General features: G+C 27.5%; 2 protein-coding genes across 3 annotated transcripts in view; one reads left to right on the top strand and one right to left on the bottom strand.

Moving 5' to 3' along the window:
- LOC100165172 overlaps positions 1 to 14,062 on the top strand; it is an 80,388-nt gene extending 66,326 nt beyond the window's left edge. Inside the window, exon 4 of the mRNA XM_029487077.1 lies at positions 12,709 to 14,062. Coding sequence (XP_029342937.1) covers positions 12,709 to 12,915 — 207 coding nt within the window. The 3' untranslated portion in view covers positions 12,916 to 14,062. The remainder of the gene's footprint in view (positions 1 to 12,708) is intronic.
- LOC100163564 (5-formyltetrahydrofolate cyclo-ligase-like) lies at positions 13,678 to 16,359 on the bottom strand. Of its 2 annotated transcripts, none has more exons than XM_008190659.3 (5): positions 15,611 to 15,880; positions 15,305 to 15,471; positions 14,747 to 14,874; positions 14,555 to 14,682; positions 13,678 to 14,484 (listed from the first exon to the last, which is right to left on the bottom strand). In XM_008190659.3, the coding sequence occupies exons 1-5, from the start codon at positions 15,660 to 15,662 to the stop codon at positions 14,264 to 14,266; spliced, it is 696 nt and encodes a 231-aa protein (XP_008188881.1). In that variant the 5' UTR covers positions 15,663 to 15,880; the 3' UTR covers positions 13,678 to 14,263.
- Between the last annotated feature and the right edge of the window lie 451 nt (positions 16,360 to 16,810).

The following is a 16,810-nucleotide window of genomic DNA, read 5'->3' as shown; positions in this document are numbered from 1 at the left end:
ACATGTTTGTTATTTGATGATATATTTTTTTAATTTTTTACATATCTATGGACTATGGTAAATACTAAATGCTAATAGAATACCTAAACATTTTGTTTGAAAAAAATGTATCTAAGTATCGTGTTGTTATAAATCAGTGAAACGTGGATAGTCAATATATTTTTCAAATTTGTCACTAAAGTAGGTACCTGCTATTATTTATTTTTGAATCAATAATTGTTTTTTTGTTTTTAATAACTGTTTTGTTTATTTTAAATTGTTGTTGCATTTATCAGTCATTAAAGAAGATGAATTATTATTTTTAAATAGTCTTTATAGTTCCTATGCACATTATACGAGCTATGTGCCTATGCATATATGTATATTAGAAGAATATTTCTATACAGGACAACTGACAATAATTTCTTGTACCTACTAGGTACCTAGGTATAGTTAATTACGTTTATAATAGGAGAAAGTCATATGAAGTATTTTAAAGTTGAATTGAAATGCAATTCATTTTATGATTTTTAAAATTGAGTGCTACTTATTTTGTTTAAATATTATACAATTAGTTATCATTTGTATCAATTAATGTGGAATACTAGGTAGAATATTTTTCCATATTGAACAGCACCTACTTATTTAATATTGATCGGTAGTTGTAATTTGTTTTGTATGTTCGGCTTTATGTCTAAATTGTATTTTGTTTCACTCTAGATATATGAATCTATTCATAGACGACGAAATTACCATGTATAAATTATAAATCAATGTATAAATATACCTAATATTTTTATTATTTTTCGTATGATTTACTGTGTCTACTGTCATTAATTGTTTATTAATGGTAGGTACTGTTTAGTTCTTATATTTTATTACATAACAAAAATATATTTTTAAATAAGTTTTCAAAGATTTTTGCCCTTGATTACTATTAACTAAGTCGATTTCGTTCTAAAATGGCAGACATTCAAAACCTTAGAGAATTGAATTACTTACTGATACATTATAATAGTTATACACGTATACAAGTTTAAAATATTGGTCTATAACGTCGAGATGTAAGATAAATAATTTTAAAAACTACTTTTTTCCTTTTACTGAATCATAAGCATAAATCAATACTATTATTAGGTAGTAGCATTATTTTAATTAATTTTCTTTAATTATTCTATGTTTTTTTTTTTTATAAATTTAGTAGGTACCTATCTAATTTACTACCTATATATATTATTACATAATTGATACATTTCAATTGTGAGTTATTAATTAATATTATAGTATTTAAGTAGGTAAGTATTTCTATATCCAATAATTAAGTTAAATATATACATGACTATTGCTTCTATAAGCTACCAATATAAAAATAACACTACATAAAATGTATGTTAGTGTACACTATAATAGTATAGTACCTACATACTCTAATTAATTCTTCTTTTAATTACCAAGTACGTAAGTAAACTTGTGACCCCGTGTTCTGAGAACCAATTAAACAATATTAGTATGAGCATTGTTATATTCTTATTATCTTTAATGACCACAGAATAAATTATGTGTGTAGGTTGTATATAGGTATCTATGTATAATGTATACATAATACGAAAACGAAGGTAACATGCTTGTAATGCTGCAATGGATATATTAGGTATAGCCGTATAGGTACCGCGTATACGTGTTAATGTAATATGTTTAGCCGTATTACGTGCGTAGAACTAATACTATATGGCCGCGTGTTAGATAATAATAATAATAATAATAATAATAATAATAATAATAATATAGATATAACGTATAATAATAATGGTGATAACATATATAATAATATCATGGGAAACGAACGGATTGAAAACGGAAGCTGATAATCTAATATCTATAATATGTAATATAACTAATACTATATAAGAAGAACGAACGTGGTTGAACATGCACTAATATAGATTGAAACCGTCTTATATATATATAATATTATAATTAGGTATGTTTAATGTGAATTGTGATTCATAGCATAAAAATAAAATCTGTAACATGATATGCACGATACATCCATGTTCTAATTATCGCTATAAATATATATATTTTAATATAAAGGTGAGGGAGGGGAGGGGTGAAATAGGCGGTCAATTAAAGTCTCAGATAAAAGCATTCAACATTTACCTATATAACATAATATTATATTTATAGAGCCATATATTATGGTGGATAGTGATTTTTTTAACTTGATTTTATGTGTATTTTTCCAACGCGATTTGGCATTGTGGTACCGATCGTTGAAGTCCCCAGGTTTATATAAACGTTTCAAAATATGAGTATAGATAGGCGCATGTGTTATTTAATATACAGACGTAGCTAATTTAATGTCAGCCCGGCTTCGGCGTGGTCGTTATATTCGTCATTCATCAGGGAACAGTATTTTCAAAAATAAGTAAAACATAATTAGGTATTCATTTTTGCGTCCCACGCTTGTGGAAGATCGTACACAAGATCTATACACATTACACACTACACCTATTTCAGCAGCTGTTGTAGTCGTATTATATTATTTTAAATTATAGTGATATAATATTATATGTACGAGTGGTAGGCATACCGTATAAGTAAAAACGAAATGAACATTTCTCGCATATGGAATACAATTGTTGATCGCGCACTCCAGCGGTATTAACGTAAAAAAAAATAACAATCGTTGTCAAGGTGGTCAAGGCATATTGTATAAGTCGGAAATAAGTGTCTCGTCCGACAATGAGCAGTCTATAAGCCATGCGTAATTTATTATGATGCGTATAAATTATATTGTATTCTACAATCCTATAAGTTTTTATCGAAAAATAATATAAGAATATATTATACATAGTGATTCTGAAAATATTCTTTTACATATTATTTATGATATAAAGTCAATATAAAACAATATTTCTGAAAAAAATGATTTTTTTTATTGTTGTTATTATTTTTTTGATAATATGAATTTACATAATACCCCGAAGCAGAATTTATTTTTCTGAGAATTTGGATGGCTAAAAATCAAGAAGTTAGATAATTAGTAATATGTATTAAGTTTAGATCGGAGTTATATCGAAATTCTTAGAAAAATATTCTTTGAAAAAGAATAAAAGTATGTTATGATTAAAAAAGAATAAAACAAAAAAAATTATCTTTTTTCATTTCCTTAAAAATTATCATCAAGACAAATTAAAAATTAAATAATTTTTTAAATAATGAGTTATTAACATTAAAAAATCGCCCTGTAGCTACCTATACTCGAAGTCCTATACTTCTACATGATAATTATATTTACATAGATGATATAGGTATTATATAGATTATACAAGGTCATATTTTTAAGCTGAACTCTCGTTTCCTCAGATAAATATTGATTATTTTGAAAATATGTTTTTGTTGTAAATTTTTCTGTAATATAGCAAAATAATCGAATGTTGTACCACATTCTTACCCATATAATTTAGTAGGTTTTTACTTGTTTTTATTTTAATATGACAGCTATTGCTTTGAATTCACATTATTCAACGGAACATATTAATTTACAATTAATAAATATCAATTTTCAGTTATAGAAGTTGCAATAGTTTATTATATATTTATATGTATATTTAAAGTTTGGTATCATATTTTGCGAGTAATGGTAAATGGGTAGGTAACCTGTTGATTGCTATTGACTCGTCCATACTCGATACAAAAATGAGAAGGAAATACTAGCCTATATATTTTATACGAGTATTGAAAAAGTATTGCTATAGGTCGATATACCTACCTACTTCAAAGTTCAAACTGCGTATTCCTACATTTTTGAAAAGTATTTCTACTGTAGCCAAAGGCGCATATAATCGTCCCAGAAAATACAGGTCGTTTTTCCCCTATTAAACGAATTTATCGTGGTACATAATATAATTTGGATATGTCAACTTGACGATGATGATCCCTTGACGGAAATCTTCCCGTTTGCTTTCTCAAGTCCGCTTTCACCATGTCGACCGAGACCGCTTTTTCCGGATGACCTTGACGATATGACACGGTCTCGGACCCTCACTAGTCGCTACACACGCGCGTACGTATAAAACGCATATAAAACTGATTTTACGTAATATTCAACAAACGCGTTGCAAAATATAATAATATATAATTGTAATATTTTATTGTCGCCTTTGTTCGTCGTCTACGCATTCTTGCGGCATATTGTATACACACACCCCTTCCGAAACTCGACTTAATATATCAATGGTGTAACATCGGTTTACTAATTACTAGATGATTCATTTAAAGAGTAATAATTAACGTTTTTGAAAATATTTTTTTAATATTATTTCGGGAAGATGTAACAAAACGATATTGTATTTTAGACATTCTGCTCCACAGTACGAAATCGAAATTATAAAAAATGTTCATGAGTAGCCCCGCCATATAGTAGGTATATGCGTTGTTGCATTTAAAAGATTAAAAAAACTTAAAATCGATAAGGAATTGTAAGATATTTTATAATTTTTTTCAAAAATGTTGTTTTGTTATAGCTTCAGACTGTGTGCAAAAAACTGTTCTCAAAAACTTTTAAATAATTATTGAAATAATAATTAGTGGTCTTCTTCGATATTAAAATTATAGAACTTCATATTATGTCAATATAATGTATAAGTATAGTACGCAACGTGTGTGCAGTATAATATATGATTTTTTCCGATAGACTTGAAAGTCTAGAGGTAAGTAGAGGTATAATAACATTCTACCGGTCTGCTTCTGCAGCACACCCACAAGAAGACCACATGCGGTAGTCACGTCCATTGTATCAACACTATATTTACTATCGTGTATAGTCGTACCTATATTATTACATCGTGGTGGTCGCTATATATTATATGATGCGAGACGTGATCTGGCGTAGATGGGCATTTGATGTGAAAAAAAACAATATCGAGTACAGCTGCGTAGGTATTCTCTATTATTTATTAGTTCTGTTTTGGTTTTTTTCTTTTTTACAAACCCCGAAAATTCTACGGACGACGTCGGTCCGTGTGTGTGTGTGTACAGCTCAGATCACCTCTTATGTCAGTATAAATGTATAATATACGGCCTAGTAGGTATGTGCAATGTATATATAAATCTAGAATAGGTAGTTCGGTACTTTTCAGCACGTCGCTTCGGCATAGAGCATAATATAATATTAAGTAATACTATATAATATTGGTGGCCGCGTGTATAACGTGCACGTAATAACGTATTAATTTGTATACAAGTCTGTGCGTGTCGTGCGTGTGCATACTATATAGGTATACATGGCCACATCATGGGTACATATTATTATACTTTGTCCGAAATCCGAATCATAATACATAGTTTGGTACTTACATCAAGAGAATTATGTCATACACGCGTAATTTGTGCACAAGATCTCAATATATGTCAACAAAAAAACCTGCACTACGTTATAACTTATATTACTTAGATGATCAAATTTATTTAAAAAAACAGTAGATAGATATACTAGATATATTAGGTAATGAACTTATGCACATTATATATTATCTGTGATTTGGCGCTTTTATGTTTTCGCCTGCATAAATATATTTAAAAAAATAGATTTGTTAGAAATGTATATAGATTTTTGAAAATTTTAAGTAGGTATTTAACTATTATGTGAAGTTATCGAAGAAATACAAATGTCCAATCACAGTTACAGTTATATTCTATATTAATTGTTTTCAATAGCATGGGTCTGTAATGAAAAAAAAAAGAATTTTTTAAAAATATATTAATCTAGTATAATTTCGCAACAACTTATTTATATGATCACGTCTTTCAATAAATTGTAAACTTATTTCATACGTTGAATTCACATTGACCTTATAAGTTTGATAAAATTTCGTTAAAAACCATTTCTACGTTGTTTTCATCATACTTTATACATTATAATATTTAGGTAAAAATAATAAAAATATCGTATCAATTATCGTGAACACACATTATTCAGATGATTCGGTAATCTGTTGCATTGTTGCAAGATTGGTTGCTCTTTTAGATTTTGTTTAAAAACCATTTTATTTTTCTGAAATATGCAAATAAAATTATATAACAATGAAAAGTATTTATGCGATCAAGACGAACAACTGTTTATACAATATACATACATACATAGCTACATAGGTACATACATATATATATATACATTGCCACATAGGTAGATATATATATAAATACATACATTCATACATATACATACATAAAAACATGTATATACAAACATCATGCAGAACCGGTACCAAACGCCTTAAATATTTATCGGTTTATCACAGGAAATAGGATGTACAGTCCACTAGTCCATAATATATTATACGTCCACATGATTTTAAATAAAGTGATAAAATATTAATGACATTTCCAGAAGGACACATTTTTTTAAACAATGTTCTTAGAAGTAAAACAATATGTCACATATTGCAAAATATCTATTTGAGTGCTAATATGAGCACCTACAATAGTTGCAACTTTATTAGATAGTATAATGTTGACATTATTCTTTACTAGTCTTTAATAATATAATACATTTTAATAGTTGTATACATTCTCAATAAAATTGACTTATTTTGATTTTATATATTATTATATTTTAAAAATAACTACATAAATTGTTGCGTAAAATTATGTAAAATTTAATATTTAATTTTGTTCTGACATCTAAATATATAATAATAATATAGTGTATAGTTATATAAACATCTATAGCATTAGTAGTATTAGTTAATTAGTATATTATTAACTACTATATACAATTTTATTGTAGAGGCTGTACATACTTTGATATTTACTTAAATGTATATTTAGAAAGTAATAATTAAAAAAATTCAGGGAAAAATTTAAACTTGTTTAATGTTAACTAGAATAAACTAGACATTTTTTTTTACCTACTTATTCTATTGATTAAAATCAGGACTCAAGTCTTATATAGGCTATATCACTACAAACAAATAAATATGCTTAAAAAAATATAAATATGCACTATAATATTTTATACATTTCTAACTACTAAGTAATTGGTAAATTTTCAATTTGATAAATTTTGTTAAAATTTTGACTTTAAATAATTATAAAAAATAGGTATCATGATTCATGATTCATGACTATGAATCTTTATTATTTCTCAACTGCTATTATAACTACTTATGAGGAACTTTGTATTACATTTACAAGCCTTTTGACCCAACGAATACAATTTTATTGACATTTATAGAATAAAAAATTTCAAATGTTTATAATTAATTCAAAACGAGTCAAAATATCCAAGTCAAGTACCTACCTACGCCGTCCTACGATTAATAGTTTTTGAATAACAAACAAAGTAAGAAAATCGTTGTATTAGATTTGTTAATTTATGGGTGAATAATATCCAATGTCTAACATCAAACGCTCGTAAAAAATTAATTTGACTTTCGGTAAACTTTTTTTTTTGTTAAATCTAGGAAAACTTAAGGGGGAATATAATATAAATAGAAAAATTTGGATGAGCTTCCAACTCGAAATAATTTCCCAATTTTCGTGTTTTTGATGAATTTTGTCAACATTTTGATTTCAGAAGATCATAAAAAAATTGTGGATTACGCTCAATTTTTTTTTTAATTTCCACTAAAATTAACTTCTGAAGAACGTTGTACTTATTACATTTTCAAGTTTTTTGACCAACTGAAAAATTTTGTATCGACAATTTAAAAAAAACGTCTATAAATAGCTGAAAAAGAGCCGTAAATTCGCGTAATACCATAAATGGTATATAGAAATTACTAACATATAGGTACATTCAGTGAAAATGTCATCTATATCCAGTTTTTTTGTAGAGTTACACTAAATAACAAAATCGTTTTTCTGTTTATTTTCTTGACGCTATTGGACATTTTTTACTTTTGACTGACGCCAACCCCCCTAATAAAAAACCTATTATACACTACAGTACTTATAAGTAAGTATCGGTATTAATATAATATTTATACATTTAATTTATTCGAATTCTATGGGAGGAATAAAAATCGATGAAAATAATAAATACAAAAGATACAAAAAAAATAAAATATAACATACTTATTAACAAATAATAATAATGATTAACGACATATTAAAACAAGTATTTCTTTCATAGCCTGCTGGCCATAAATTATATATAAAATTATAAAAAAACATATTTGATTAAAAAATTTTTTACATTGAATACATAAGGTACCGATCCCTTCGTAATTTTCGTAAACGTTTATTTTTCACTATTATAGACTATTGTTAAAACTAAAAATATCATTCTATCCTAACATAATATACCTACTATATATTATCATTGATTATAAATAGGTACTATTTATAAACAATGCTTTTTATTTGTCTCGTGGATAAACCTCAATTTAATAACGATATTTTATTGTATTATAGCTTGTGGTATATAACCATCAAGACTTTAACAGTGTCAAATTGTCAAAAAAAAAAAAATATGTTTTATATAATCATGCCAGTTTCAAAATTAACAATTTATATATTATGTTATAGTTGCCGCATTGGTTGCAAAACCCCTGAAGCTGATATTTGATCGATATTGAAACACGCCTCATTGTTGATATATAATAGGTCGCGACTTGCGGGTTATAATTTATATTTTATATCATACAGATATCTACCACCTTGCCGGTGTACCTGTGCGAAATTCGAGTGCTTGTGGCAAAAAAAAAATTGAATCGTTAAATGTTAATATTGTTTTACATCTTACACGGATAACCGCGCCTGCGATAACGTGGTTACTACTTACTGGTTACTTATCCTCGTATTAGGACTTTATAATGTACTTAATATTATATAGTCAGATAGTCTATATTCTATAATAATATACATAATACAGTTCGTAACTCGTAAGAGACCAAGTGAATAACTCCTGCTGTGTAAATGCTGCCTGTGGAAGCATGGAACCTAAAGTCTGGTTTATTATGAATATTCTATGTTCATTGTTTGTAAATTGTAAATTGTCTTTATCGACCGAATATTTATTTTATTCACTAAATATTCTGAGGCAATAAAAGACCACACGTTTGAGCTCAGAGCCCACATTATATCACTCTACAGGAAACTATTAAAACCATTTTATATTATATACGTGTAGCCGTGTAGGTAAAGTCTAGTTAAACCTACAACTTACAAGGTTATACATATTTCTAAAAAGGTTGTTGAAAAAAAAACAAATGATGGTAGTACAAAAATAAAACAAGATTGTAAATTTAAATCGATTATTAACTTAGTTTCAACTTAGTTTCTATACAATTTCATAACGCCACATTATTTACGTAGTAGGTATTGGAAGTAGATAATAAGTACTTATAAGTTTTAACTTAATTTTTCCCAATGGAATTTGATTAAAAATACTTTACTTTTAAGTTTTAGATTATCGTACATTCACAACTATCGTCAACTCGCAATTATTATATTGTGGGTCACAAAGATCGTGATTTATGAATTATTGATGTAGGTATAAGAAAAATTATTATAGTCAATATTTATATATTTTGTTTATTTTGTTATTCAATCACTTTTAACTTTTAAGAACAAAAACCTATTTTAATAATAACATTTAAAACTTTAACCCTTCCATATTATGTACGTGGCACATAGCAATCTCCATTTCTTAAAAAAATATATACATATATGAATTATTAATAGTTATATAAACAATTAAAACCTCTACCGTGCAGAGTATTACAATTTACAAGTCAATTAAACTCATAATTATAGTGTACTACTGTACTGGTACCTATAATGTTTAGTCGTTATTTTATATCTACCTAGCTATTATATTAATATGTATTATGTATCTATAGTCTAGACTATATAGTACTAATAACCTATTTGGCTGTTACAAAATAATTCATACGATGCTTTTGTTGGTCAATAATCAATATCACATCACTTCTACTCGATAGCATAACTTATAAGTTCTTGATGGCAACATAACACTATCATAATACCTCATACAGTAAGGTATATGTACCTATAATATATTATTACCTTTACAGTATTACTATCACTATGCAATGAAAAACCTTTATCATTAGAGTCGTTAACCACGACATAAGTATACAGGTTTGACAAAATACATATAAACCCAAAATTTCAAGGGGGGAGGGGCAGGGTTAATTTGGATACATCAATAAAAACTCGTCTATTTCAGTATCTAGGGTTCTGTAATCGTATCTTCGACTCGACACATCGCGCTTTCCACGTGGTAATCTACTATCGCCGTTTGATTGATCTAAACACTTGGTCCTTGGAGTGAACGGCACATCGACATTCGACATACATAAAACATATAATAGTATGACTATACTTAAATGTATTATTACAAGTGGTATGCTTGACTCTCGAATTTTGGCGATCGAATTGTATTATTTCGAGAGCCAAGACTGCCCGATAGGTGGGAATGCTCTCGGTTGTCGAGCAATTTGATGATGATTGAAACGCGTTTGGAAGATTTTTTATAATATATGTAACTACCTAGTAGCTATATATTACCCGAATCGTTTCATAACGATATATTATATAATAATTGGCATGGGCGATGCTTTTGCATAATATATTCTCCCTTTACCGTTTTAATAGCACAATGATAGTTAATACCCTACTGCCTATATATAAATGACGGGTTAACACGGTACCACAAACAATTGAAGTGACTTAGAAGTAAGGGACTATTATAACTATACAAAATATTTGATCTTAAGACCTACGTTGAAACGCGCTAATATATATGTGTTATGTGTATGTCATATGTTTAGAGCCCCACTAACAATAAAATAGCAACTTTCAGACAACCATATAATAGATATGTGCGTAGTGATTGATGACTTAACAATTTTTATTTTCGCCCAACAAAGAAAAATGTGTACGATCAAAACTCTCTATAGACATTTCTATCAATTATACAAATATGCATATTGTATTCCCATATGATTACTTGTGGGTGGGTAAGGACTAAGGGCCAAAGGCTCAGGGTCCAGGGAGCATCATCGCTTTAATGTGTAAATTAAAGCTTCCCAAGTCTCAACAGTTTACAGAACTATGTTTTATGAGTTAAGTATCGAACTGAAAAGACCTACTTACTTAATATTTCATAATTGTATGGCACTAAAGACTAAAGGCTCACTAAAAGTCAAATCACAAGTCTAATTTTGCTAATAGGTATATATATTGTATTGTACAATAATACCTTATTATACCTACCCATAACAACAGTTTCCAAAACATGGTATATAACAGGCCTATAAAAAAATACAAATTATTTTTTACAGTTTATTGTGAATATTTTTATTAATTTGAATTTGAATTTTATAAAACTAACTAGCCGAATATCCCGGCTTCGCCCATGTGCAGTTTTTTTTTGTGGCCCAATCGGCCAAACCCCCCCGAAATTTCTTCAATATTTTACAAATGTTTAAAATAATTATTTATTTTTAATACCAACATAAAAATATTTTCAGTCAAAAATGACTCCAATTAATCATTGACTTTTTTTAGATTTATATCATAATATTATCATATGAAAATATTATAGCGTCTAACAATAATCACAGACTTCTATACCAACGCGCGTATCACATATATACTCCGGCCCACGAGAGTCCATACGTAAACCGCGCATTCGCCATTCATATAGTAATACGTGACGTCTGTTTTCTCTCACCATGATGCCATTCCCACTATTCGGCAACGTGCCGATGCGCAGTGACGGACGCGTTCTAACATATGGACTCTCGTGGGCCGGAGTATAGAAATCTGACGTCTATGCTAATAATAAATTAGTTTAAAAGTTAAAAGTTGAATTAAAAGTTCTAGCTACACTACCGGTTTCTACAGCATTTTTACGAAACTCTACGGGACAAGAAAGACTAACTGGACTAGCTCTATTAAGTGTCCATAGAGATGTTACGGTTAATCCCAATGAAGTGTTAAACCAGTTTGCTCTTCATAAAGATAGGAACATGTTAATAGTTTAAAATAATATGATTTGTATTTGTGCATTTTTTTTTTTTATTTCTTAATTTTATATTTCATATTTGTATAGTGTAAGGTGACAAAATGTCAAAGTAATTTTGTTTATTTGATTTTATTATATTTTAATAAAAGAAGATTAAATCTTTTTCTGTCTTATTTTTAACCAAATATCAAAAGTCAAAATGTAAATTCAATAAAATTACAATATACATGTTTTGGACCTCCCCCCCCCCTAAGAAAAAAATTTCAAAACCATTGATTATAAATTGTAATAAATAGTATTTATAATCAATGTTAAATCTAATAATAAAACAGTAAATAATATAAAAGAATGATCGGAAAGGTACACGACTTATAAATATATAACATAATATGAAAAATGTTAGATAATAGGATTTCGTCAAAACAACAAAGCCCCCCCCCTAAAAATGGGTATAATGACAATAATTGTGAAGACTGCAGTGGTTATTTTTTTATAATAAAAAAAACTAGTCGTTTAACTGGTAGATGCGTAGTGTTCAAGGCACAACTATACGATTAGTAACTTTGATGGTTTTAATATTAAGTATTAACAACATATTGTCAATTAATCCATTTAGAAAATATCCAATCGAGATTTTGTTTTTGCAAAAGTTTGCTTTTAATTGGAAACATGTACCTACCTAAATACTAATGCTTAAACCGTTCGTTTGCCTTGTCTTTTTTTAGGATTGCGGCGCCATGTTACGCGGACTGCAATTCACGTTGGACACGCAGCAAGCCGAAAAGCTGATGCAGAAGATCAAAGTGGGGAAGAAGCATAGGTGTTGGTGTCGCTTCGTCACGGCGTGCGTGGGTCTGATCATGTTCCTCGTGTCAATGGTCACCGTGAGCCTCGCGCTTACCAGGGGACAAAAAATGTTCGGCTCTCTCTGACGATATTGCGTTCAAACTCTCGTCTCTCAAATAACGTAATAACAATAATAATATTACTTATGATACACGTAATGATTATTATTATTGTTATTGCATCGTCAAATTTAAAATTATAATTATTTATTAATACATTATCATTGCTGTTAATAAATTCGCATATTGTATGTACATACATTAAATCATACTATTATTGTATGAACGTTTGTGTCATTCCACAAACGTCTTGTGAAAATAGCATGGTTATCAGTTGTAACTTGTAGCATTGATTATCATAATTCATAACCAATACTTGTAGTTATAATATATCATAGACATAATATAATAAAATAGACCATGTAGGATAGCTGTTATACGTGTAATACATTGAAATTTGAAGCCAACACGTTGTGCGAGAGAGACAGACAATTTAAGGCTATTGTCTATAATAATATGTCTATGCTAAGTTATAATTTCTTGATAAATCCTCAGATTGTTCTTTGATAATTCTTTAGGTTTGTAAGGATTTATATGGACATGTTAGCTTCAAATATTTTATATCATTCCTGGTCTATTATATTACAATATGTGTATGTGATAAATCCATAAAATCTATATTATATTATTTATATATTATACATATAATCATATCACAGCATCTCCTTTGTTATAAATAAATCCAAAAAATATATTTAGTATTTTAGTGTAAAATCATCATCTCCTATTGTATAAATACCTAAGTTATAATGGGTCATCAGTTAAAATTAATGATTACTGATGTGTTCATTTTTTTATAATATTTATTTGTCTAGACATTTTATTATGTTGAATATATTTTTAATTTTGTAAACTTTCAAATATAAGAATACAGCATTAATATAATTTGTGACTACTGATTATAATAATTTATAGCCATATGGTATTTGTAATTTATGTATGCAGGTATACTCATTAAATACTAGAATTAGGTATTTATAATTTAGGAATGTTACTATATAGTATTCAATTATAATGAATTATGAATTCGGTAATATTTGTATTCATTTTTACAATAATTATTAGTTTATTGTTTATATTATACTTAATGATTAGCTTATAAGATAATCTTATTGTAAATTAATTGTAACAATAATAATTTATAATAAAAAACATAATATGATGTATATATAAATGTGTCAAAGTATAAAATATAATATTTAATTTATTTATTTATTTTAGATAAAAGTATTTTAACCAATCCAGGTTAAATGTATAAAAATATTGATCACAGTTAATTAAGTACTTAAGATTCTAAACATTTGATAAAACTAAAACATTTATTTTCATTTCCCTACATAGATAATATGGCACATATAATTGACTATCATAATAATTAAGGACAAACTATAAAGTCTATTAAACTATCTTGTTGACTCATTGGTATGTCATCACATATTTGTTCACTAAATGCCAATCCAATGGTTTTCAAATTATTAAATGGATATTTTTTTTTATATTCAGTTATGCATTGATCATAATAACCTTTTCCTCGTCCTAATCGTTTTCCATCCATGGTGAAACCTAAGCCTGGCACTATTATCAAATCTAAACCACCTGAACACCGAACGAAAATGACATATTATTCAAAAAACATATTAGATAATAGGTAGCATTAATAAGGTACCTGTTGTCAATGCATCCTCACGCACATCATCATCGGCTGGTTGTGATATATTCCAACTGGTTTTTGGCAAACTATTAAGTTCATCTATTGATTTTATCTTCACCATAAGCATTTCAGATTTGTTGTACCTATAAAAACCAAATTATTAATTTAAAAACACATTAAAGACATTTAAAAAAAGTATTAACACACTTAGGAATAAAGCATATTTTTTCTGAGTCGAAAATGTTTTCAACAATACTATTTGTTTGTACTTCAGAATCCATACTGAGGTATATTGACACTCTGTTGCTTCTTGTGTATACTGGATGAGATAATATCTGAAAATGTGACATTCATTATTCTTCCTTTTAATTACAAATACATTTGATTTAAACAAATTGTTTATATAATTATTTATAAGTGTAAAATAGTTAAGTATTAATGTATTATAGGGAATAAGATATATCACTTATTGAGTTCTTTTGACTATTTAATTTGAAAATAATAAGTTTAAAAAATAAACAATACAAAGTTATCCTAGATATAATTCAAATAATTCAATATCATTTTTATATTATATAAAAAATTAATTGAGTAGGATAATATTGTAATCAATTAATCAAGTATTAAAGTATGAAAAAAATAGGTACCTAACAAAATTAAATATGTTCCAAGTTAACCTAAAAGATAACATTATAAATTATAATTAAAGAATTTAAACTTTAAAGCATGTTTATTCCTCAGAAAATTATAATTTATATAACTTACTTTGTTAGTTATGATTTTTGATTGTTCAGCGATTTCACTAGCCGTCATTTGTGACAATTTTTTTTTTAAGTTATTACGTAAATTTGTTTTAGCAATCTTCACTAGCTCCATCATGCTCAATAATTTATTAAACTTCAAATTATGAAAACAAATTACTGGATACTCAACTATTAATAAAATGTTAAAATTAAAAGGGATACATACAGCATACTTCATGAAAAAATGTGAAATTAACAGTTAATTAATTTTAAATAAAGAAAAAACAAAATAGATACATAATATAATAAGTAAAAATCCAGATCTTACCTTCAGGCATCAATATAACTATAAATATGTACAAATATACAAATACCATCATCCAACACTAATAATTATAAACTATACCATTATAGGTGGGTGTGTGGCAGATATAATATGAGGAGGACATGGGTAGGAACTATAACCTAAATAATTGTCAATAGATTATAACGTTAATAATTTAATTTGATTGCAAATACATGATGTATATAATACTTAATAGTTGCATTTAAGTGCATTATGAGTTATTTCTTTTTATGTTAAAATTGCTCACACAGTAGAGAATACAATATTTATTATTTCTCGACTCCTGAGTCCTTACTAATTTTATGTAAGAAATAAAAATTTACTACTAATTAATTACATATTATTAATTACATATTATTTTACGCTTTCGTCACGAAGTATGTGAAATATCGATTTATTAGCAGATAACTTACATGCTTGTAATCTTCTTAATGTTCTGGACAATTTATACTATAAACATTATCCCAATTTCTTCATTCGTAAATACAAATTATAGAGGTATAATATTATATTATATATATTAAGTTGATTGAACATTTGATTATTTGAAGTTTGAACTATTTGAACCTTGTATGGCTATAATATTATTATTTAATATTTATTATCCATTAATTCAGCTGATCTAAGATTTAATCAACAGGTTTGAAAATTAATGAATTGATAAAGGATGTGATGTTACTACTTACTATGATAAGGCTACTATAAGGCTGTTACACGATTAAAGATATACTGGTTACACATCGAGACTTTATAACACGGCTCGAAAAGCGCGATTGAAAATGTACTGACTAGTAGCACTATCTAGTGGTCTCTTTAACTTATTTTAACCACGTAAATTTCTTAATTATGAAAACTAAGTATTTATATATACCAGGACACCAGGTATATATTATATTATATTATTATATTATACCTAAATACCTTAGTACTATAATTACTACTTACTTTTATACATTAAAAATTTAAAACCACGATTAAAGATATATGATATATCATTAATCGTGATATACACATTAGTACTTGTCTACTTTAAAACACTATAAGTCTATAGAGTATAGACTATAAACAACAAAATGACTTGTTGTCAGTGGCGGCGCGAACTTTTTCGACAGTGAGACAAGAAAATGTTAGTTGCAGCACACACGACCCACTTATTTAATTTGCACAGAGCCGCGGGAGGCT

The sequence above is a fragment of the Acyrthosiphon pisum genome, chromosome A1, assembly GCF_005508785.2.
Source record: "Acyrthosiphon pisum isolate AL4f chromosome A1, pea_aphid_22Mar2018_4r6ur, whole genome shotgun sequence".
Taxonomy (NCBI): domain Eukaryota; kingdom Metazoa; phylum Arthropoda; class Insecta; order Hemiptera; family Aphididae; genus Acyrthosiphon; species Acyrthosiphon pisum.
This window is presented reverse-complemented; position numbering and strand designations above follow the sequence as displayed.

Bases quoted from the DNA above. Each gene is read 5' to 3' on its own strand.
- LOC100163564 (XM_008190659.3), bottom strand. From the start codon at position 15,662: ATGATGGTATTTGTATATTTGTACATATTTATAGTTATATTGATGCCT. The intron at 14,683-14,746 runs GTGTGTTAATAC...TGGTTTTTATAG, and splicing joins AAAATATGCTTTATTCCTAA to GTACAACAAATCTGAAATGC. The intron at 14,485-14,554 runs GTACCTTATTAA...TTCGGTGTTCAG, and splicing joins TGAGGATGCATTGACAACAG to GTGGTTTAGATTTGATAATA.